Source organism: Parasteatoda tepidariorum, chromosome 5 (assembly GCF_043381705.1).
Source record: "Parasteatoda tepidariorum isolate YZ-2023 chromosome 5, CAS_Ptep_4.0, whole genome shotgun sequence".
NCBI lineage: Eukaryota > Metazoa > Arthropoda > Arachnida > Araneae > Theridiidae > Parasteatoda > Parasteatoda tepidariorum.
The window spans coordinates 47,555,804-47,582,449 of NC_092208.1; the positions used below are offsets into that span (position 1 = coordinate 47,555,804).

The 26,646-nt window shown below is 29.7% G+C and overlaps 1 protein-coding gene across 2 annotated transcripts in view; it reads left to right on the forward strand.

Annotated features, from left to right (window-relative positions):
- The window catches only part of LOC107438883 (diuretic hormone receptor), a 226,453-nt gene that overhangs the window by 79,472 nt on the left and 120,335 nt on the right, over positions 1-26,646 (forward strand). For both annotated transcript variants that reach the window (XM_043039187.2, XM_043039188.2), the window contains exon 3: positions 16,870-16,986. In XM_043039187.2, coding sequence (XP_042895121.1) covers positions 16,870-16,986 — 117 coding nt within the window. The remainder of the gene's footprint in view (positions 1-16,869; positions 16,987-26,646) is intronic.

The window sequence follows — 26,646 nt, forward strand, 5'->3', positions numbered from 1 at the left end:
TACTGTAATATTTATCTAATTCGAGTGATACAGTGGTTTTAAGGTAATTATTACTGTTAAAATTGCATTATATCGGAAATTTTGCTCAGTATTATTTTCCGGTAAAAGTGAATTTTACGGTAAAATGTACCGGCCGCATGAGAGTCGGTACTTTTTACCGTAATTTTCGAATTATTTTCAATGTTACTCACAGTTCCGTTTACTAAAAAAAAAAATAAGTAACCGAATTAGTAATTCCGAAGTTTTTTTAAGACAATGTGTTTATTTTGTTTATAGTATTGAGTTTATTCATTCTATTGCTTATATTGTTTAAGAAAGTTTAAGAAAAGCGTAACATCATCCTCATGTATTATCGGTCATCTTTGTAACAGTAATGTTAAATCAATGGGAAAATTTATTCTTTCAAATGTTCCTCCTGAACGCTCAATTAAATTTTTTAAATGTTGTTTAATACCAAGAGTTAAAATTGCTGAATGCCACCACTATTCGAATTGTTTCAATTAGATAAAGCGTTTAACTTTGACTAAAAAATATAGTCTTTTTTTATAGTTTAAACTTAACAGATGCTTTGACGACAGCAAAATATTCGAAAACTTTTCCCCCTATTTCATAGTCAGCAATGACAAGGCAGAACATTTAAACCAGAACTATCGAAAGAGCTTCGCAAACAGTTTCAAACAATGTTTACATAGTAGGCACTGCTTACTTGGAGGAAACAACATTGATTTTGTGACAATCCATTCTAGGATATTAGTATGGACTGATACATAACAATTTAGTATCTGATATAGTTCAACCTTTCATTATTTAACGGTATTTTTCTGTAATATTTACTTATTATCTTTCTTAAGTATTATATGCTCTTAGCTAGTTTTCGTTTTTGATTAAAAATGAAAAGTTTAAAACTAAATATAAAGAAGTTATTAGCTAATCTTTTTATGTTAAATATATTTAGTTACCGTTTTACTTTTAGTAAACAGTTAATAAATTATTATTTTTTAAAAAATTTTTGGCGAAATTGTTCCCGGTCAAGACATGCAATAAAGAAAACATCTTTAAACTTTTAAAGAAACATTAGGAATTACTTGATTGAAAACTTCATACCCTTTAAAAAATATATAAATAGGAAATAACACTCTTTATGTTTCAAGCGCTCAAACACAGGAGCTCATTTTCAAGACTTGCTAGAAGTGAATGAGAAGAAACAAAGGTGATTTAAAACATTAAAAGTTTAAGTTGCCAACGTAAAAATAAAGGTAAGAAGCAAAACTAGAAAAACCATAGTAACCGTGAAAGGAAAAAGAGAGGAAAAACAGGACAACAAATTGCTCACAGTTGCCGTTAGAAGCAAATCGGGTTAAAATACAGGTGGTGACGCACAGCTGATAAGGAACCAGTGTCGTTAGCAAGGGAATCAGCATTTATATGAATAAATGAATCCTCGGCATCAACATGTGACTGGTGTGAAAATAATTTTGGCTTTGTCAAAATTTAATTTATGCCCAAGATTCCAACAATTTGCATCAATTGAAGAGTTTCTATATTCACGATAGCGGACGTATTTATTGTTTTTTCTAATTTTGAAGCACGTCTAGTTCGTCCAATGTAGCCAAAGACAAACCACTGACAAGAAATGTGGTAAACACCCCAGCCATTATCAAAGCTAATAGTATCTTTAAAAGACTTCAATTTGGTTTTGTTAGCAGGCCTAAAAATGACTTTAAAACTAAAACGGATAGTTATATTAACAATTTTATGACAAACCGGAGAAGGAAAAAAGCGATAAAGTAACAAGTTCTATGTAGGGATTAAAAGAAGAGGGGTGTTTTAGTCTAGTGAGTCCATCAAGGGCTGAATCAACTGTAGAAGGGTTAAATCTACGGTTAGCAGCAAGCGAGCTGCGAAAGCTATGCTCAGAATTTAAAAAAGAAGAAGAGTTAGAAAAAAGATGAAGTGCACAGAAAACGAAAGTATGAAATGCAAACTTTTTCTAATAATTAGGGTGATTTGAATTAACATGAGGGCAAAGAAACGGCAAAATGCTTACGAAGAGCAGAGCTGAAAATCTGAACAGGGTATTTAGTTATTTATTCTAAATAAGTACTAAACGCTTAGCACATACTAAATTCTAAACGTATACTAATTATAAACGTATAATACTAAGCGTATTCAACACTATTTAAGTTATAACTTAATATAACCTAACAAACTGAGCAATAACTATTACTTAATTTTGACCATACTTCATAACAATAATAAATACATTAAAACAAGAGAAATGAAGCATTAAAAATATTTTTTTCTTCTTTCGCGACTACACTGCTATGCATGGCAGCCAATGATGAAAAAGCACTTAATGATGATCAAAGGCTTTTGCGATGAAAAGAAAATTGAACATTTTTTGCAGCACAGCTACTTAAGTTTTCCTTAACTAATACATCAATACAGCTAACATACCTTAAATGTAATACATTAAGCAAAGGACATCCTAAAAAATTATCTTTTAAAAAATGTATTTTTTTTAGAAAAAGAAAATCTGTTCATGTTTAGCTTCAGATTAAACTGATTTATTTAGGAATTCTTTAAATTGAAAATTCAACTTGGATAAATATAGAAAACTAGCTCATCTTCAAAGAATTATTCAAAAACATGCAAAAATATTTGCTGAACAAATAGCTAATAATCTTTAGATCTTTTACGTTTGAACTTCGAAGCGTTCTTACAAATCTTTTCTAATTCCCCTCATGTTCACAAATAATGACTAAAAAATTTCTCTCCCTTCAAAAAAGCAACTGAACCATATATTGAAACCTTTTTAAGTTTTCTATTTATTCTTTTATGAAAGATTTTATTTTCAGGAATGCGCTTTAACGTTTTGAATACTCAAGCAAAATTCTGGAAAATAAATTTTATTATTTTTGATATTGATGTGTTAAGTTCACTACATTGTTTACATCGTTCTTTTTAAAACATGTTTAGTGAAATTATAGTTTAATCCCGACCAATGACCAGGAAAAGGGCAGACAAAAATAATGGATCTTAATTTGTAGTAACCAACATTTTAATATCATGATTATTTTTCAGCGTGCTAAAATGCAACCAGTTAAGCATCAGTTGACTAAGGTTCATTTCGTAATTTTTGGGAATGTCATTTTCTATTGTCGTGTCAACAGGGTCATTTCGTTATCCCTGAATATGGAAATATTTATCATGTTTTTGACTCTATGGGGACATCAAAAAGCTCGGTAATTTTTACCGAAGCACTTTTGTAATGATATGGGTTAAATGAAAAATTAAATATGGTTTTACAATCTGTAAAAAATTTAGTAAATCAGACAAAATATGGTAATTTTATCATGATACCTTAAAACATAAAATAAAACTACTTTTGTGGTTAAATTTATCTTTCAGTTTTGAATTTTTTACTAATTGTTTGAAAATAAAAACTATAATTTTGAAAACCAGAATTTCCGGTAAATCGTTACTATACAAACGGAATAATTATCAAATGAATGGTTCAAATACCGTTATTTTGACTCAATTAACCAGAATTACGTTTTTCTTACCAGTAATGTCATTACTATACGAATTTTACCAGATTCTTTTTCTCCGTGTAACTATAAAAAACCAAAAGTTATTTTCTTTTTGTTTCATCTAATGAAAAATGTAAAGATTGATATTACTTCTGAAAAGCGTGATTACTCACAAAATATAAATGTCCAAACACCACTTACTGTCGTTCATAGACTTAAAGTCTTTACGTAATCTATTCTATATTTATCGCTTGTTTCATTTTCCGATAATTGTATCTTTTTGTAAGACATATTTGTGTCTATATCAATAAGGAAAATCATTAAGATGCTAAAATATCACAATGCTTGGAAACAGAAGTTGCATTTATAGATCTTTTCTTCATAACTACCTGTCGAAGAATAATGATATAAAATAATTATTGAACTTACAAAAAGTTTTCTGTCAATAAAAGAAGTATTAAATAATGTTTGCTTGCATGATGTTTAATTGATAAATATTACTCACTTCAGTAATTTTTTTCCATTGTTTATTTCTTTTCGAGTGCATATCGATAATAGAATTATTTATTACAGTAACAACTAACCATAAAACTATTTTAATCCATACTGAAAGCCTGTTTATAGGCAATAAAAACAACCATTTTAGATGCCTTACACATAACTGCAGCAGTTTGATGCCACACAAATTATGACAATAATGTATAATGATACTTATTATTAAGACTACTTGTGAGAAAATAAAGGAAAACTTAGTTGCATGAAAAAAAACATGATATTATTTCCTACTCTAAGAACAGTTTATAAACATAAACATAATATTTTATTGTTCTAGGCAATGGAAAAATATTTATAAGAATATCGAACTTAACTGCGAAAATTTTCATTCTTTAAAATTACTGAAATTCGTTATTAAATTACATGAGTCATGGTGACTCAGGGGATTCGTTCGCGCGTTCGCCTTCCAATGAGGGGAACCAGGTTCGAATCCCAGCGATGGCTGGTCGATGCGAATTCCACACCCGGCTAGCACCGATCACAGTGCTGACGTAAAATATCCTTAGTGGTAGATGGATCTTGGGATAGAGTCCTCTTGCCGTCAGTCTAATCGTGGGAGGTTTTCGTGGTTTTACTCTCCCTGTAACGCAAATGCGGGTTAGTTCCATCGAAAAAGTCCCCGACGAAGACAAATCTCTCCCAATACTCAATCCAAGAGTTTCCTTGTCCTCTGGATTAGGTTCAAAATTACAAAGCTCAAAATTAGGTCGGCTATTCAACGACGGTTTAAAATAAAAATAAAAATATTAAATTGCATCTCAATCCGTCATATTTTAAATCGATAAACCGTTAAAACCTTTAACTATTAATGCAGATTTTATATGTTGGGTAAAAAAAAATTCCGTTTTGAATTTGGAAATGTTCAGGTTGAAAATAATAATAAACAGGACATTTTAATACTGTTTCTGCTATTATTAAAGCGAGTTCCACCCCATGTTATGCACGCTGAAAAAACCCAGGTTTAAATTACGGTATAAAGTACCAGCAGTAATATTTATTTAATTATATTGCAGTAACTATTGAATTATTTCACCGTAACTATTACTGTAATAATTATGGAATATCAGATTTTTTTGTTGTTCCGCAACCTTCTCCGGTAAAAATTAATTTTACGCTAAAAAATACCGGCACCTTGTATGCCAGTACTTTTTATCTTGATTTGATATTGAATTTCCTTAAAGTGTAATAAAAATATTTCGTATTCGCAACAAGTTTTTGTAGTCTGAGTAGGAAAATACAGCAAACTATGCAAAAAAGTTATGTTATCATTAAGATTGCCAAACTTGTATCCACAGTTATGATTCTTTTATTAGGACCATATTTTCCAGATGGTAGTTTTTCCTTTGTTCTGTAAATCCGTTCAAAAATACGAATCCACCGCATGATGGATATCATCCATGATGATACCATCCATGATGGATATCATCCATGAAATATATCATCCATGATGGATGTCCGCAATGGATCGATATCATCCACGAATCTGTCCCATGTTTACCCTGAGATAAAGTACATTTTTAAGTCTAACTTAGTAGCTTGAACAGGGATTCCCAATTTTTTTTTTTTTTTTGGTAATGAAACCCTAAATGATCAACAGTCTTTCCATGGTTCTCTGACTTAATAATTAAAAACAATTGTGAATATATTAACCTATAAGCGATTGCTTTATTTTGAAAATATTTATTAAGAAAATTTTTATTTTTTCATTGACTTATAATTAATAATCTTAAAATAGGTTTTATATCTGATAGTTGAATTCACAGTCCTGCAGCTGAATCTATTCGGGTTTTGAATTTGTTTTGGGTGTATAATATTATGGTGAATATCTTTGAAATAAGTCGAATTATGGTTTTCGTTTGAATTAAAACTAAAATGAACTGCTATAAACGTTAAAAATTGCTAGTACGAAAACATATCTTTTTATTAACAATCTATTTATTTATTTATTTAATTTTGTTTTGAAAGTCACGATGGAAAGTACTAATTAAATATTTTATAAATGCATGTCCTTTTCGTAGTTTGTTCAATACATTTTTATTTGAAAAATTATGAATATCTTCTTCATTGGCATTTTAGCTTAAATAATATATCGGGGACAACCAAAATATTAAGTAATAATGTATTATTGATTAAATTTAAATATAATTACAAGTTTCAAAAGTATTAAAAACACTTTCAAGCGTTCAAACTCTCGGAACACGTTTACCTCTTCCACAGAACTTTAGGGTTCCACGGAACACCATTTGAGAACCACTAGCTTTAAATATCACTTGCATTTATTAGTTTTAAATATTGTTTGCATTCTAAGGTTATCTTACGAATCACTAAGATGGTAAGGTTTATCTGGTTTATCTAGTTATTCTAGTTTATCTGGTAAAGAAAGGTTTATCTGGTTATTTAGTCATTTATTTAGCGCATTGTTTAAGTGCTTAGAGATCTTTTATGCAAGTTATGAGAAATTTTGAGCTATTTTTAAACATTTTAAATGGAAAATGCTTATGAAAAATTCAAGGCTTTCATACTTGCGAACGATGCCGAAATAGAGTAATAAACTTTTATTATGATTTCATATTAATCAGTTTCTTGAATATTTTAGGCTTCATAAACTTATTTTTTTCAAAAAAAAATCATGGCAATACACTGATAAAAACAATATCGAAGCATTTAAGTTCAACCAAAACGCATACTTCACTATTTTCCTGACATATTCCTCAATTTCTTTCGGAAACTTATTTCAAATAATACAAGAAAACTTCTTTTCGATGTTTCTTGTTCTGCAAATTTTACATCATCACTATATCAGCGGAAGAAATCAAATTCTGGGTTTTCCTTTTATTCAATATTCTCTTTGAAAATATCTTTCAAACTGATGTTCGAAAAACATACTCAACAAAAGTTTCATTTGTATGTGGTGTTGGAAAAATCTGAAAAATACCTAGAGGGAAACGAAAAATATTGAGAAAAAAGTTGTAATATTTTGTACAAATCCTACAACAACAGTTGTGATTGAAGACTAGTCATGAAAAGTTATTTCACAAAAAAGGGGAGAAACAAATTTTCAAACAGTTAAGAAACGTATGCAATAAATATTATGTGATATTTGCTTAGCAATTTATTTTCAACCCAAAACGTTTTATATCGTAGCGTTTTTACAAATTTATTTCCAACTAAAAGTCAACTATATCTAAATACGCCAGGCTATTTAGCCGATACCGAATTTTCATCTTTTTTGATTTGATTCTTATAGATTTGATAAGTTTCTAGAGTAACTTTTAAAATGACTACAATATATTTTCTAAAAGTATCAAATTTAGGATCTCAAAACGTACTAAAATGTAATTAGCATTCTACGTAGTTAAATCTGCAACTGATTAATCACTAATTGTCTTTGAGAATTGGTTTTAAGTGTATGGTTTTGTATTTGTAATACTACATTCATAATATCTATTATTTTTTAATTTTAATAGTTCTCAAGGCCTTCGTTGGAAATATCATTGTTAAAATTCTATATTTCCAGCAAGAATGGACCATTTTTTGTTCTAATGAAACGACAAATTCAAATAGAAACTTTATTTTTCAAGCACATAATTTAAACTTTTCTGAAATTAAACTGTAATAATATAAATAAATAAACAAACAGTGGTCATATGCTTTTGATTTCACAATGACATACATTTCAAGTGCAATTTTCCTATGAAAAATTGATAAAGTAACAGGAAAAAGCATAAGAAGCTAGAAAAAAACATGCCTGAAAATTTTATCGGTGATAAAGATAGGTCCAACGTATATAGATTGTCAAAATTTCTCCGAATGAAAAGATTTTTTTTTTGTTTTGTATTTTCTTTTCTCGAGCGAAATCTTAAATTTTTTCAATAAGCAATCATTGATTGTATCAGCAACAAACAATAAGATTTAAAATATATTTGAAAGGTGTTTGGTCAATGCTACATACACCGAAGAGCCATTACATTATGACCACCCTGCTAATAACATGTAGGACCATCTTTAGCCCTCAAAACTGCTAGCACCCGCCGTGGCATTGATTCCACAAGGTGCTGATGGGTAGTCTGAGGTATCTGGTACCAAGCGCTTACCAACTGGTCGTGCAATTCCCTCACATTGCGAGGGGGTAGCGTGGCAGCACGAATTTGGTTTTCCAAGTAGGATCACAAATGCTCTATTGGATTAAGGTCAGGGGAATTTGGGGGCCAAGACATAACTTGAAAGTCACTGGAATGTTCCTCGAACCAATCCATGACGATTCGACCCTTATGATATGGTGCATTATCCTGTTGGTAGACACCATCCCCCGCAGGAAAAACTGTTGCCATGAATGGGTGAACCTGGTCTGCAACTATGTTCAAGTAGCTTACAGACGTCAGGGATTCTATGAGGATTATGGGTCCTAATGTGCCCATGAAAACATTGTTCCTGGGCGAGAAACCATGAAAACCTGATCGAGCCCATTGTTATAGATGGAAGGTGGTCATAATGTAATGGCTCTTCGGTGTATATTACAATGAACACTTTTCTTCTGTTGTATGGGATTTTTTTTTAATCGATCTAAGATTAATAGTGTGGGGAGAGTTGTTAACGACAATGTCGACCTTCATCTATGAAAAGGTACCCCACCATGGAATCGAGTTAACATGTTTTACATGCTAGTGAATTGGAATTATATTTTTGTAGTGGTAAATATACTAGAGTACTCCCCCACCAGAATTATATTTGTGATGGAATTCGTTGAACGGATACCATTAGTTGATTCATTGCTGCCTTGCGAGAAGCCGGGAGAGCTGTATTAAGGTCACCGTACTTTATGAATGCTGATCGTGCGCGCTGTATTAAGTTCACGGTAGTGGTCGCTCCTGTGTTGCCATTAGCAGTCGAGTGAATACGTTGTCCGTTATGTGTGAACGAAACTGAGTAGCAACAGCACGAGGAGGTGGATAATGTCACCGTCACAAGTAGCAAGTCAACTATCAATGTGTGGACCAAGGTAGGCGTGTTCACATCACGTCCGGGTCTCTAATGTGGGGAGTGAGTAGTTATCGACCATGTCAACCATAATCTATGAAAAGGTACCCCTTCATGGAATCGAGTTGAGTTAACATGTCTTATATACTAGGGAATTTGAATTATATTTTTGTAGTGGTAGATACACTACAAATAGCTTAGATTAACTTTCGTATTGCTGATTTCAAATATGCAGTCGGATTTTCTGCAATCGGTGTTTTTTTAAACACCGATTAAAAAAACAGACATTTTTTTTTGTTGAAATGTACAAAATTAAAAATGCTATATATATATATATTTAAGGGTCGCTTAAAGGCTATAACAAACTTCTCGGGGAGTTAAGGAACATCATCAAATGGCATAGAAGTCCATGCTCGGAAATGTCATTCATACGCCGCTAGTGGGCGCTTCTCTATTGTGAACTGTTACTTCGGGTACTTCTGACGAGGTTATAATAAAGAAGAGTCACTAGTTATGTACGGCGATATTTTCGAAAAAATCATGGGTTCCAAATGCAATTTTAATCGTGATGCGCCTAAACTCCCCTAGATGCTTGTCGCAACATTTACACAAACCTTGTTATATATGAAGTATTTTTAACATATGCATTTTTACAAATAAATAGATTAAATTGTCATTTAAAAAAATCTGTAGATTTAGGAGGAAAACTAATTTTAGATTTCATATCCCCAAACCCGAGGTAAGCAAAATCAAGCATTTGTATAAAGGCAACAAAACTTTTGTTCCCCTATGACATCAAAGTTTCCTATTTCAAAAAGAAGTTTTTTTATTTTTTACCTTTCCATTAAAAACTATTTTAGTAGAAGCTTTTAAGATAGAAATAAGAACTAGGGTGGATGCTAGAAGCAAATATTATTATGTTTTCCATAAATTATTAAGGTTTATCTATGATAACACTAAATTCTTATCTATAAAATGATAATTCAAATAATTGTATTTTACAGAACTGTGACATGGACTAAAAGTGATTCTTATCTTTTAAGAATATAGAAAAGGAAAATTTTACGAAAGATTGCAGGGGCAAATTGTTATGGTGGACTATAAAAAAACAGACTATACATTTTAACTATGGAAAAACAGTCATTGTAGCAACTATGGTACAAAACTAAATCAATGGTTTGAAGATATCCTAAAGGGAGAAAAAAATTCAAATGGTCAAAAAAATCATTCTAAATGGTAATGACATTTCTGGCAACAAAAAAAAACTGCAATTCTTGGAATAAAAAAACGAAAGTATATGGAATTTAAACCATTCATTTAGTATTTTTTCGTTCATATGATAACGGTTCACCGGAAATTCTGGTTTTCAAAATTATAATTTTTATTACCATATATTCAGTTAAAATGCAAAACTGAAAAAAATATTACCGACAAAAATGAATTTTATGCCATGCTTCTAAGGTATCATGCTAAAATTAACAAATTTTGACGCATTGACCAAATTTTATCACATATTAAGAATCTATACTCTATTATCGATTTTGCCAAAATCATTACCAAAGCGCTTCGGTAAAATTGTTTTTTTGGTGTTTCCATAGAGCCAGAAAAACAATACATTTTACCATATTCTGATAGTTTTGACCAAACTTATTTTCTCGCTGTAAGAATGCACTCAGAAAGAAATGTCTTAAGATTATTAGACGAAAAACTAGGAGGATCACGATCTAGAAGAAGTTCTAAAACTATATGGAAGGAACAAATGGAAAAGGACCTGAAATTACTTAAAATTACCATTTACAAGAAAAAGGCGACCAACAGAAAATAATGATCCAAAAACTAAAAGGAGGTCAAGGCTCTTGCACCAGGATGATGATGATGATTATATACTCTTTTTTTTTTAATAACTCTTTACTGGAAAATATAAAGGGACTGATAAGCAAAAGTTTCTCAGACATCAAATGCATTTTACCGCAATATTTTTTTATTTAAATCTCTTCGACTGGTGTGGGAACATTCGTGGTTTTAAAGGCATGTCTACACCAGGAAAGGTAAGCAACAGTGTGTACCATATCAGATGAAATCAATAGCTGTCCAATGTATCATTCTATTTGCCATATTAAATTTCTCAAAGATAAGATAAAACTATTTTTTTCTCCTCAACTAAATCCGTCTTATTTTCTTAAAGTAAAACTCTATGATGATTGGCAAACAACTATTCTCCGATCTTATATCGCATTGAAGTTAGAACTATAACCGTCCACAGTGATGATGCACCTGTTGCAGTTGAGGATAAAAAGCATATTTGATGCATTCCATTATAAATAAAATCCTTCCAGAAAGACGTTTTTTTTGTTTATTTTTTAACATTCACAATGTGTGAGACTGACTCATGTTTTCTGAAAACATCTATGCTTCCCTTTTCCGGCATTTTATGACACGAGATAGTTTTTATTTACTTTAATTTTATCGTCATTCTGAGACGTAAGTTGACAAATAATTTGTCAAATATGTTTCATTAAAAATACTATCTGAATACCTGCTCATCGTATGGAGTGCTAAAAAGTAAGCAATCAATATATCAGTACTGAGCAACACTCCAAAAAATCCAGTACAAAACAAAAAGAAATGTCTCCACACATAGTTAATAAAGTTACAATAGTTCCAATTTTTAAGATTATTATATTTTGTCCGTTTTGGTAGCCTTACGTTATAGATAAAGCAAAACATGCTTTTTAGTATTTCATTTCCTAAAAATAAAGGCTAATTGTATTCCAAAATCATTTGCCATGATGATAATGCTAGTGGTCAACTCATGATAAGCACAATTTACCATAATCGCATATTAAGAAAAGATTTCAAAATATTAAAAGCAATTAAAAATAATAATACTTCCAATGGAAAATCACGCTAAGCAGTAGCGATTCCGAAAGGAATTGAAACAAAAGAAACAATGAAATATGAAAAAAATGGATAAATACGACAACCGAAGCTGACTTCTTCAGGGAGTACCAGCTCCGTAAGTCATAAAAGCGAAATATTTTCTATCGAGAGAACACGACAAAAGTCTAAAATTGCTCTCTCTGTACCCCAAAGGTTTTGCCAAAGTCCAGGAAGAGAATACAATACAAAATATTAAATATAAAGTACATAAAGCAAATATAGAAGAATAAAAAAAAAGACAAATGCATAAGAATAGTACGTTCAAGAGCTTACTTGAAGCAAAAATCCAATCACTATATTTCACGACTGTCTGCCAAACAAACTTTTTTTTACCACAATCACGTGATTTTTTTCTGTTCTTTTACCTTTAGAGACACCCTAAAAAGCTCTTTCCACAGTATCTATATTAAAGCTTCCCAGTATTAATGCAGTTTCAATAGATATCAATTATACTAATATTAGACATTGCACTTATATTTGTATATTTGGTACGTATCAAAACGACACCTCTTACCATAATACCAATAGTGTCCATTTCAGAATGAATTATGCATCACTGACGTCCAAAAATAATATGGTGATTTTTTTACATATCTTTCAAATGAATTAGTGACATTTGTTTATTAATTTTGCGTTACGGTACTTATCTTTTAATTCAGTTCTCTTTTATATCAATTAGTGCTAATTACTGAAATTAATTAGGCATCGTTGACCTCAATAATAGTTGGGTAATTTTTGACGTTTCTTTTAAAAGGATTATTACCATAATATTGATTATAACAGAGCTCAATCCATAATTTATTATTGCCAACACAAAATAAGCATCAAAAGGGTCAATAGTAGTACAGTGATTTTTTGCGTTTTTCTCAAAAGATTTTGTACCATTTCTATATAAATTTTGCTTTATAGTACACATAGCATATTTTTTCATTTCAATTAGTACTTATTACTAAAACTAATTTAGCATCATTGGTATTTATAATAGTACCATTTCTCCATAAATTTTCCTTTTTAGTACACAGCTTATTTTCTTATTTCAATTTGTTCATATTACCAAAATTAACTAAGCTTCATTGGAGTTAAAAATAGTATAACGATTTTTCTCTGTTACCCCCAAAAGTACTTTTTCTCCATTTTTCACTATTTTTCTAATTAAATTATTAACTAATAATAAATTTAATCTGGCACCAGTATAAATAATAGTGAAATAATAATACGGCCATTTTTTACGTTTCTCTTTTACGAACTAGTACTATTCCTACATTCATTTGTCTTTTCAATGCACCCTGTTTTTATCTCAAGTTGTTGATTTTAAATGATTTAGTTTTATATATTCACGTGTTTAAAGCATAATTATAAGCAAAATAAACACACGTTTCAAATAACTTCAGGAATGCTAATTTGGTGCCGTAATTCGCCAATGCAATCAGGTTCCTGCGAATCATTAAGTTTAAAAGACATGACGAATAAACAATGTCTAAATTTTAAAGAAAGCACCAAAAACTCTTTTTTTTACTATTTGAAAAACTATTTGATGAAAAGAAAATCGACTGTTGTCTGATTTTATTAATGTGGACTCTACCGAACGGACTAGCTGAAAATTTCGGACGAATTTCAAGTGGTCTGAATTTGCCTCATACACTTTCAGGATAGTGAAACGAAACAAAAGCTTTTTGGAGTTATAAGACGCACACGAAAACATACTCTATTTATTTATTGACCTCCAAGACAGTGAGAGAATTTCACCTTGAACTGGACACCTTACCTGAACACCTCACTTTTAGTGGAGTGGTTACGCAGGGAAACATCGTGTAACTTCTCTACTTTGATTCAAAATGTTGCAAAAATTAAATTTTCTGGGAAAAGGCTCTTTATAATTGGATCTACATGCATTTGCGAGCAAATTTTTTTCTTACTTCAAATTCTACAAGATGCTTCAAAGTCAAGAAAAAGATGCTCTTTGACAGCCACTAGCTTGCAAGCTGTGGTGAGAATTTCCACAAGCAATTTCCCCCTTAGTTCCAGTATATAAATGTAAAAAAGTAATAGGGTGCATTTTTCTCATTAATCTGATTCTAAAATTAAAAATGCTTGCAGTTTAAATCAATATTAAATTAGCAGAATAAAAAATTAAATAGGACTTCCATCGTTTTATTTTATTTATTTTTATCGATTTTTATGATACAATTTCTACTTTTTTCTGAAATACAAAGTTAACAAAGCTTAGCAATATGCAAATATTTTAAAATATGCTGTCCTACATCAACCCCCTCTTCCCCAATGCTGTCCTACATCAACCCCTTATTCCCCAAAGTGCCCCCCCGCGTCAAAACAGTAGTTTGCCTCTGACCTAAGTATTACATGGGGGGCGAACTCAGCTAAGTTATTAACTTAATTTTGCACTTTTTATGCATTTGAAAATCAAAAGAAAGTGTACATATTGATCATGTCTGTACTGAGTCTGTGACGTCATAGAACTTACCCTCAAAAATCTTTTATCACGATCTCGTGTAAACCACTGCAAAATTTATTTTCTTAATAATTGAACTATATTTTTAAACAAATAATTTTTCGTTTGTTATGTGAATAGATATGTTATGTGAATAGATTTGTTATGTGAATAGACATATGAATAGATATGTTCTTAATAATTGAACTATATTTTTAAACAAACAATTTTATTGTTTGTTATGTTAATAGATATGCAATGCATAAAAAGTAAGGCTGCATGTAGCAAATTAATAAAATTATATTATTCACTTTTTTTCCCCAAAATTAAACTTTTTGTACAAAAATTAGGATTTCCATCGAAACTCAATTTCTGATAATTAATCCGAAAAATCGCAACTTAAATCACAAATTTGATCTTAAAATAATTCTAGAAGGAACTTACAATTTGAGTGTTCTTTCAATGAGCATTACAAGCTCAAGTTTTATGTTTATGGTACATATACATGCTACATATGGTTATAGTATATGTATTATTCAGAGTGACTTTTATAAAAGATGTTTAAAGAACACAATTATTTTTCAAAGTGACTGTTTTTACTTAAATATAACGCTTAGTCAAAATTTTATTAAAATTTCACTATATAAAGCTTACTTAACGCTTAAATACGAAATGTACATTCCAATATTACATAATAACTCTTTTAAAAGATAATAAGGATAAAAAATTATTTTTTTCTGAGAGAAAAATTATTAAAAAAGAAATAATAAGTATTGATAATTTTACCGTGAGTTTCCTAGTTTATCGATATAAGTATAGTTTATCTATCTAGTTTATCGATACTTGTCTAGACAGAGAGTGTAGGGACACTTCTGAACTAATAAGTGCAAAACCAAGTGCTTAAAAAATTAAAAAATTTTAACCTTGTTTTTATCAATACAATATAATCCAAGTCTAAGAAATCAATTGGTTTTAAAATTTTAAACACACAATTTTGACAGAAAACCTTTATTTAAATGGCAGTTAGTGTTCTTCTGATCGAAAATCAATGAAATTTACAATTTAGAATCAAATAGAAAAAACTAAGTCTGAAGGAATTTTGATCCTTGTATTGATTATCTATTGCATTATACTATTCATTGAATATATGTATTCGGTTAAAAAAAATTCAAAAATAAATAAATATTTTTCTTTGACGTTCAAATAATAAAGAACATCACAAGAAATAGAATGTTATATTCATATAGCTTTCTTTATTTGTTTTTTCTAATCTGACCTTTGCCTTTTCCTTTTAAGATGTTTAGGTAGTGTATTAAATAAATTAGCTTTTCATTAAGATTTAACCAAACAAACAAAATACGAAACATATGACATTTTATACTTTATTTATCAAGAATTTAATTAAAAATATTAAGAATAATACTATGACAGTTAATACAAAACCAATTTATTTTTGTGTACCGGAAATTTTTGCAAAAATGCTTAAAAGTCAAAAATTCATTGCGTGCTTTTTTCTAGCAGTTCTTTTAAAATTTGAGAACCACTCCTATTTCTTTACTATCTTTTACTCAATTCGAAGAAAAACCCTTATATTTTTACTTTTGAAAGAACTTAAATATTTGTTCAGCAATTTAAATAAAAATCAATCTTCGTGATATTAAGGCCTTATAAAATCTTCCCGATATTACGTCTGCAGTACGCTTGTGTGATATCATGTTTCTACATAGAAATGCTATTGTTCAACATTAATCAGTTGTTTTCTGAGAGCCCAATTTTTAATTTTGGGAAAATTTTATGAAAAAAAGAATATTATCACAGTTAACCAACCCATCAACTACATAAACCCAACTTCAACGAAAAATTTCTAAAAGAATATCAGAAAAACCCACCGTAATGCTTTCATTTTTTGTAGTAAGCCTTTGTAACTTGCGAATTATCATTTTTTTCAATTAATTCTACTCCTGATATTTTTACTTTCGAACAAATTTTCTTTTTGTTTAATAACTAAACGTGAAACCCTCATCCCGATATTAAGACTGCAATAAATGTGGAACGACATTACGTTTTAAGGTGGAAATACTATTGTTGAACACCGAGCAGATGTGTTTTGATAATACAGTTGTAAATTTAGAAAAATTAAATAACTGAGACCTTAAAATGTCGAATAGTGAAATCCATTACTACTACAAAATAACAATGATATATTGTTCTCATATCTTCTAAAAACTCTCTGAACCATTACAGCACTGTAAATCCAAAAGGTTTACTGGGTACCATTTTTTCATTGAAATTGGTTATTTTCATGTGCCAGTTTTAATTATATATATTCTAATACCCCTTTGCTACTTTTTTAATAATTGTCTGCTGTTCTTTGGCATACTTTGAATCAATTTAAATGGTTTAATTTCCTTACAGATGATTACTGCAATACAACATGGGATGGACTGTCTTGTTGGCCTCCCACTAAAGCTGGAACATCAGTTATTATAAAATGTATGGAATATTTAAACAGGGTACCATATGACACTACACGTAAGTACTCGTTAGTATATCTAGTATATTTTGTTACTCGTCCTGCATTCGAAATTGCCTGTCATATAATATGGCCATTTTTTTGCATATGGCCATTTTTTTGCATATATTTTTCTAACAATATTTTGAATTGTCGGATATTAATGCTACATTGATGTTAAATTAATTTTTGAATTAAAGTTAAACTTTTCAGATTTTATCAATTATAATAAAATTTATAAATTTAGTTTGCTCACTAATAAATTTAAATAAAATAATAATAATGATAAAATTTGGTTCGCTCATGGTTTAATATAATATAAAAACTTACCTTTCAACAAGTAAAAAACATTGCTTGATTATTCACAACACTCGATATGTATGTAAACATGGTCTAGTTGAGAGCGTGGCTTCTATTAAAAAAATATGATGAAAACATACACGTAACAAGGTATGCCTACATTGAGTACCTGGACATATGGGTATTCTTGGACATAAGTTAGTTGACGAAGCAGCACGGGCTGACTCCAGTGTGATTTTCTGGGGCCCTGAACCAACTTTGGGTATATCTTCCACATCATTCAGGGCATCTATTTTCAAGCTCTATGGAAAATTTCCCACGAGTAATGGTGCAACTCGGATGGCTAAAGAGCTGAAACGCAACTGTCCAGGTGCGTGAAAGAGCTTCTGAATCTAAAGAGGAACAGTTTGAGGAAGATCATTGATCTTCTCACTGGACACCTATACATAATGGGTGTTGTATCTGATACTCTTTGTCAAGGTTGTCTTCTTGGGGAGGAGACTTCATCACATATACTTAGTGATTTGAGCATTTAGGGTAACATTGCATTGAAGCCTGGAAACAAACTACAAGACATTCCAGTCAGGTGTCGGTTTACCTTTATTTCAGCTATAAAGCTTTCTTGTTAATCATGATCTCGGGTTTTGGTACAGTAGACCTCTGGCTAATGCTGCTCTTTACAGCTGCCCAACCTCTAAGTCTATGAGGAAAATATCCAATTCTGATTGAATAGCATCTAAATTTGGAAATTTACTTTTCGATAGCAAAAGAAGAGAGGAAATTGTTACATCAGAAATAATAGTAATTAAATGGATAATGTTTTTTTTTTTTTTTTGATTTACTTTATTCATTTATCTTTTTAATAAACTGTATAGTGCACTTTTTTACTTTCCCTTAAAATGCTGAAGATAGGTGATATTTAATTATAACTCATATTTATCCAGGGCATTCAATAATAATTGCCCTTAATATATATTTTTAAGATCCTTATTACAAAAAAGTAAAAAGAAAAATTACATATTGGAATTTATAAGTTAATATTTGATCGAAGAAAAAAGCACTATTGAAACTTAAATAATTATTGCTACAGAAGGTAGGGCTAAAAACTTCAAAAACCTGCTTGATTAACTGAGAAAACAGACAGTAGTTGAAAGACAAATGCCAGAAACACTACCAAGTTCCCTCAAATAATAAAATGGTTCTGAAGGCCTTTTTATTTAATTTTATTCTTCGTTCATCTCTAGATTCTGCAGATTGTGATTTTGAGTTGTTTTTAGATTAAATAAGTTTTAGCGATAAATAATGTATTTACATTTTTAATATGAATTTTAAGAGGATGCGTTAAACGACGCCTACAAAGAGGATCCGTTGTTGTAAAAATAATGCAATGTACATTTGCAGCAGGCTATACAGAATTTTAAGGTGGTCTAATTTACCTGAACCAGGATTTAAGGCATTGTAAGGATTGAGATTAGATAAATAACGAGATATTAAAATAATAAAAAACGTAATAATAAATATAAAATAATAAAAAAAAGTTTTTATCATTCTATTACAGCGTTGTGTTATAATATTAACCCCAAACTATTTGAATAGTAAAAGTAAAACAATTATAATCATTATACATCACTTACTGTTTGAATAGTGAAAGAATATAACAGTTACATTAAAATTAATAACCCTAAGAATCTGTTCATAATATAGACACCTTTTTAGGATCATTTTTATTCAAACGGGTTGTAATATGGAGAGAGAAATTATATTCAATTAACGTACTGTATGGTACTTACTTTTCTGGTAAAAAAAACAACATAATTCTAGTTAATACAAGTAAACCAAAACATGCGGTACTTAAATCAATCATTTGGTAGTGGTTTCCTTTTGTATGATAACAATTCAAAGGAAATTTTGGTGTTTAAAATTGTAGATTTTATTACGATACATTTCGTGAAAAACACTTAACTGAAAAGTAAATTTAACCTAATAAATGGTAATTATGCCATGCTCTAAGGTATCATGATAAAATTACCAAGTTTTATAACAAATTATAAGCACATCATTTATTGTAAATTTTACCAAAATCACACCAAAGCGCTAAAAATTACCGATCTTTACCGTTCCCAAAGAGCCAGACACAAGGTAAATTCTACCATATTCTGGCAATTATGACCGTGTACGATTGTTATATTTTGTTGTTGCTAGTGAAAGTTTCAGTTTTTGATGCAATTTTATATAATGGCCATTCAGAAAATGTTCTTAAACTATATTTTATTTACTTTTACGATTAAATAAAATGGTATTTTTGAAGCATTTTGAATAGATAAGTGTTAGCAGTTCAAAAGAAATTCTTTTATTGATCTTTTTTTCTACGTTTTCAAAGAGTTGAGAAAATAAATATTTGATTATTTGAAACCTTTAATGGTATTGATTTAAAAGATTTCGTTTTAACACTTTAATTTTTTTTCCTTTCTAAAGAGTCTACTTAATGCAAAGGGATACCTGCTTAGCTTAATTCTTTTTTAAAAAAATATTCATTTGCATTAAAGATGCGTCCTACACTGGTTCCTTGGTTAAAAAAAATTATATCATTTGAGTTTATAAAATTTCTTTCTTGAGAGCTACTTTTGTGTAGGCTAAATAAGCGTGATGAAATTCCTTTTTCTTTTTTTTATTGGCACTTGGAAAAATATTTTCCATCCACTTTCTTACGCAGTCAATTACGTGAGTAGCTGAGACTGCAAGTGACAAAATTTGCGCAATGGCACGCAGACTAATATTCTAATAAAATTAATTTTAGTTTATGCTTTTTCTTGTTAGAGTCAAGTGCTCTAACAAGAAATACTATACTAAATTTATCAAGACATTACTATATTTATCAAGAATTATCTATAAGTGAGTTAAGACAACCGGTATTCAAGCTATAATGAAATGCGGTGAGACGGAGTTTGTTTAATCAACATATTTATTAATGCAAGCTCAGAGAATGTTTTTATTTTTTTGAAATTTATTAAGTATGATGTCGAGTCATAATTCCTGAAGAATAAAAAAAAATAATGAGCTGCCAATTTTACTAAGGCCCAAATTGGTTTCAAAATTGGATTGATATGGATCTCATAAGAACATCCACCGAGGTATCAATTTTGAGATGTCTAAAACTTTTAATATCGATCCTAGAATGGCCTATATATGGCCTACATTGGGTAATACAGAACCTACATAGCCTAAATAATTGATATCAAATATTTTCTGAATCTGACAATTCTGTATAGGACCAATATTGGTTATAAAGTGGCTGTAAAATATCGGATGAATCGGAAAATTCTATATCGGACCAATATCGGAAAAATAAAGGCCCGTTGAACCCTTATTGACCCAAGATTCATGAATATTGGCCTAATGAGGGATCAAGTTATTTTACTGATGAGGTGGGTTAGCATATAAAGGTTGTTGTGTTTTGTCGACCACCCCCATAACTAAACAGCTTTATGCAAAAGCAAAATTTATCTTACAAAGAAGTATTCCCTGTGAAGAAGTATTTCTAAATAAAGCAAAAAATAGTGTTAGACAGAAACGATGTGCAAAACACATGGGGACACGTTGGGACAAACAATGTGTAATAAGCTATAACATTGTAATAAGAAATAAGATTGCAATTTTATGTTGCTTAACAGAAATTGTTATAACGACTGTAAAAGTCCTATTGTGTAAAAATGTATTTAATCTTAATTTTTAATCTTTCCCTCATTCGAGACGGATTGATTGATTAATCTTCAAAACTGCTAAAAAATTCCTATTTCAAAATTCCATAATGTTTTGAATGTTACAAATAGGAAATAATTTTCATTTGATTTCTGACACATTTATTTCGCATTTAAGATAAAGATATTTATATTGTTTTGAATTATGATAAATTCTTTTCGTTCTTCACGCTTTGTTTCTGAAAAAAAAAATTCCTTTTATAGTTTATGTTAAGGAGACAAATAAAAAAAGTAATAATTTTATTTTTAAAGTAATTTCAAGAATAATCTTATTTATCCTTCGTATTTTTAAATTTCAAAATCGTATTGTGTATTCCATTTATTGAATTGGGTATAATATGAAAAAAACACAACTACTTCGATTTAGTAGGAACAACATATGACGCAATGCTAAACGAATGGAATTTAGTTGTTTATTTAGTTATTGTTATTAGTAGTTGTTGTCAATTGTTTTAGTTGTTGTTGTTTATTTAGTTGTATTTAGTTTCAATAACTTTTCTTTATAATGCAATAAAATCTGGCGAGCAGCTATTTAAACGATCGAACACTTCGTTTGTTTATTTGTGGCTTGAAGTTAGGCTCGCAGAAAATGCCGTTGATGTGTTAAATTTAGTAGGAACAACACAACCTGTGACGTAGGCTATATTATACCCAATTGTCTTAGGATGACAGGTTGTAAATTGAGCAAAACTTGTAAGCTAATCCTACAATATATTCCGTATTATTAAGTCAGAGGTTTCCTAAACCAGAACGATAAAATACTGAAACATTGAATTATCAGAGTTTAAAAATTGTATTGCATATTTTTAAAGTTTAGCTAAAGTCATTATTTTCATGATATCTTCATATTTTTATTTTTTTCCAGGTTATACAACTTTCTTGTATCATTTTTTACCATCACAATATTTAAGTTTAAAATAAGATAAATTCGTTTGCAATAAAGATAAATGGTGAGAGTCTGGGTGTCTTGGGATATTCATCCACTTTTAGATGCACCTGGATAATTTTGTTTTTATATTTTTTTTCGGCACATGCGCTGTATAAAGCAACTACTTCAATTACTCTTATCTGGCGCAGTTTTTAGTATTATTTTTTTAATTTTAAAGCAATNAAAAAATAACATAAAATGTACCCTAAACCAGAACGATAAAATACTGAAACTTTAAATTATCAGAGCTTAAAAATTGTATTGCATATTTTTAAAGTTTAGCTTAAGTCATTATTTTCATGATATCTTTATATTTTTTTCCAGGTTATATATCAAAACTTTCTTGTATCATTTTTTACCATCACAATATTTAAGTTTAAAATAAGATAAATTCGTTTGCAATAAAGATAAATGGTGAGAGTCTGGGTGTCTTGGGATATTCATCCACTTTTAGATGCACCTGGATAATTTTGTTTTTATATTTTTTTTCGGCACATGCGCTGTATAAAGCAACTACTTCAATTACTCTTATCTGGCGCAGTTTTTAGTATTATTTTTTTAATTTTAAAGCAATAATTTCGTTATCACTCAAACGCTTTGTTTAATTTTTTTTAAATATTTAAGCTATAACAAAAGTGGCACTAGACCTAGTATATATTTCGGACATTTACCAAAGGTCTAGTCTTACTAGGTCTGGTTAAGTGTTATTTCCCGGTATACATTTGCCCGGTATATCCTACACTGATGTTTTTTAAGGTTAAGTGCCACTGCCCGGTATACCCTACACTGATGTTTTTTCAAGGTCAAGTGCCACTGCCCAGTATACATTTGCCCATTACTCCAAACACTGATGTTTGTTCTAATCTATCGTCAATAAGTATTAAAATATCGAATAAATGTAATTATATCCACGAATAAATTAATATCACATCAGATGTAATAAATATTTCCGACATTCACCAAAGCGACTAATTTGATTGTCGTCATTCACCGGTGAAAGTTAACAACCACCGATTTCGGTCATTCACAGTAACATGCACATCATTTACATAATAACCTCATCAGGACGATTATTTCATACTTTGCCTAAATAGCATCCGGCATTTCAAAAAATAAAAATAATTGGTTTTGTTGGCAATGATCTCGTAAGGCGATAAAGAATCATGCTCAGTACAGGCAAGGAAGATATTAACCTCGAAGGAAAAGTGGATGAAATCCCCAAAGAACCGAGAGTCTGGCATCAAGTTCAGATTAAAAAATATTGCCACGTACATATTTATACCTAACACTAAGCAATTAAATATCAAATGAAATGAAATATATTTAGAATAAAATCTTCATTTTGGTATAACTTTTAATTATAAGGAACTTTGATTACTATCCAATTAGTTTACTTTAATTTAAATCAAACATAGTTGAAAACAAAAATTGCTTTGAAAGCGTTTTATAAAAGTAGTATCTTGGATTAATTCAGTTTTTTTTTTCTGAAGAAGAGTACTTTAGTCTACTTTTTATTCTTATTTTAATATTGATTTCTTAAATACGCTTCTTTTTTTGTTAAAAAAATTCTAATCAGCGCTGAAAATACTCATTATGTAGGCAAGAATTAAAGTTTCTCCCTAAAAATTTTTTTTTCTTGAATAGCGTTAATTACGTTTTAATTATTATGATTAATTATTTTTAAATAGAATTTTGAGTAAAAGGGAGAGTCGAAGATATGATTGATACAGATAATCAGAATCAACGATATTAAAATAAAGTATTTCTTTGAACTATGCTAAATATTGCTTTACAAATTTTAATAGTCCAACTTTTTCTCAATGTAAGGCATATTAAAAAGAAGACAACAAATACCATGCAGCATGAGAATGTTGCGTTGACACCACCCTTTATGAGTATAATCAATTTCGTTTATAAAGTTAAAGTAGGAACTGAGATAACTCACTCGTTAATCATGAGCTGGCCAAAATTATCAAAATTGCTACAATTTACAAAAAATGAACTAGAAATCATTAAAAAAGTTTAACTTTTATCATGATCTGCTAACACTATTCAAAATAATATTTGTTATCTTTTTTTTTCCTCTCCGTTACTGAACTTGGATAAACTTTCAATCCACAGTGCACTGAAAGAAGAAAAAAAATGAATCACTCTGAATTACTTTTGATCTAATGATCGGATTTTCACATTCTAAAGCTCAATTTCAGCGTGTCTCGAACAAGTGACCTCAAATATGTTAATCAGTTAAGTGCTGATGATATTTTAAGTTACGAAATCAGACACATAAACGCACCTTTTTTAATATTAAAATAACTTTTTTTCGAAGAATTTGGATTTCTGACTCCCAAAATATAGAGGGAAGCCGTAATATGATCCCGATCGTTTGATTAGAAGAACAGTCGAAAGTATGAACTCCTTAATATTAATTTTACTGTTCGTGTATTTCACCAGACTTTTTAAGCGAATTTAAAAAAAGTTTGCTAACAATTATGAAATTCGTTTATCTAAAGATAATTTCGCTAAAAAAAATTTTATAGTTATTTATTATTTTTTATAACTTTATTTAATAATCGTCAAAAAAAGTTTAATTTTAAGTATACTAATTAGTATACTAATGAAGAATGAAGAACACTAATTTTTATATCAATTTAAAAAATATAATTGTAAATGGCAGAATCCAAATTTTGAACGAAATTGTTTGAATAGTTTTTGAGAAATCAAATTTTAAATAACTGACTTTTTGAAGAATTCAATTTGTCCGACATGTCCACCCCCCTCTCGGAGCGTTGAGATTAAGTCCGAATACTTGAAAATCAGATCATTAAATCATAAGTGTCAAACACCTTGCATTTAATGGCAACCCCGGTTCTTGATGATGATAGCTTAATGCATTATTCGTTGTAACTTCAGAGTCCAATACTTTTTTGCGTTTCCCTCACTGTTGAATCTAGTGAGATTTTTTTGCGTCATTTTTGTCTATGATTCTAAATATACGTATTAAGAGCAGTGCTTTCGAAACACCTTGTGAACACCTGAAAGAAAATACATAATTTATTATTACTCTTGGTACTCGCGTACCATGAGAAATAACAAAACTTCTTCCTAGAGACATTATCACGAAAACTTTTACATAAACTTAATTTAATTTTTCTTAAAATATGCATACTACTCATTATAAAAATTAATTTCTTTAAAAATATTCATTAAAATAACTTATAACTATCGTTCAACTATTGATTGCATGGCTTACTTACTACAATTCAATCGAAACTAAAATGTCTTATTACGGAGAAAAAAATAACATAAAATGTACCACTTTTATTCCATTGTTTGATCAAAAGTTAAGAAAAAAATTTTAAATCACTTAAATGCATTAGAATGATAAAGTTCCAAATCAAAAATGTTCAGCTTTCGGCGACATTAAAACATCGATAAAACGTGACAAACTGGCCGGCGTGAGACGCATCCACCAGATGTAATCTGTTCAAAAGATCTGTAACGGTGCTATAAATTATCGATCACATTCATTTCATGGACAAAATTGCCTCTTCTGATTTAATGCATTTTGGCGGAGAAAAAAAAGTTAACATTCGAAAACTTTTCTTGTAGTTAACTGAACTTTGAAAATGATAGTAAGAAGCAATCTAACTGTTGAAGATTTATTATCTTTTCTTTTGTTTCATTTTATGACGCTAATAAATCACTTTCTTTTTTAAAAGATTATATAAGGCTAACATTGTTAGTTAAGATCCGATTTTTTGCTTGAAACAATCATGAACTTAAGTGCCAATTATAATTAAGTTCATAATAAAATCAATTTAAGTTCATAAAGATATCCTCATTACAATAACTATTGTTCACCTTTTTAGATCACTTTATCGTAAATGAAAAAATATTTACAAAAAAAAAAAACGAATTGAAAATATGTTTTATTATGCAGGAAAACTTTTCATAATAAATAACTTTTTTTAAAAAAAAAAAGCATTGAAAAGATTCTAAACATTATTTTTTTCTTTTAAATTTTATAAGGTATGTTTAAAGACTCAATTTTATTCGTGCAGTGAGACTTGGAAATCATTTCCGTTTAAACTATAAGTTTGATCAGGCAGCGAAAAAAAGGGAAGTGATCCGGAGATCCGGATAAATAATGAAAACTGTCACAAGCATATTCCATTTTCACAGTTTAAGAAACTGAAAAAAATTAGATCATATTCACGTTTCTCTTTTAAATTACTTTGTGTAAAAAGAGTTGAAAGAAGATTGATAGCGTAAACTTTTGCACTTACATTTTCGAAATCAGAACTCATCGATTTTGTTACTAATCTCTTTAAAGATTTCTGCTCAACGGTTTGAAGGTATACATTTAGAATCGGATGTAGAAATAAATGCTTATTCTAATTTCAGTTAGTATTCTAAAAATCTAATAAGTAGGTGTAGCTGTTATATATTGAAAAAGGAATTTTTTCAGACTCTTTACAAATGAATTATTTATTGTTTTTATTGTAAGACAGGTTTTCGTAAGTTGTTGTATTGTCTAAATATGTTCTATCTCTCTCTCTGTATATACAGAGAGATCTATAACAATGGGCTAGCCCATTGTTATACCTCCATCTATAACAATGGGCTCGCCCAGGTTTTCATGGTTTCTCGCCCAGGAACAATTTTTCATGGGGCACATTATCTCCATTTTACAT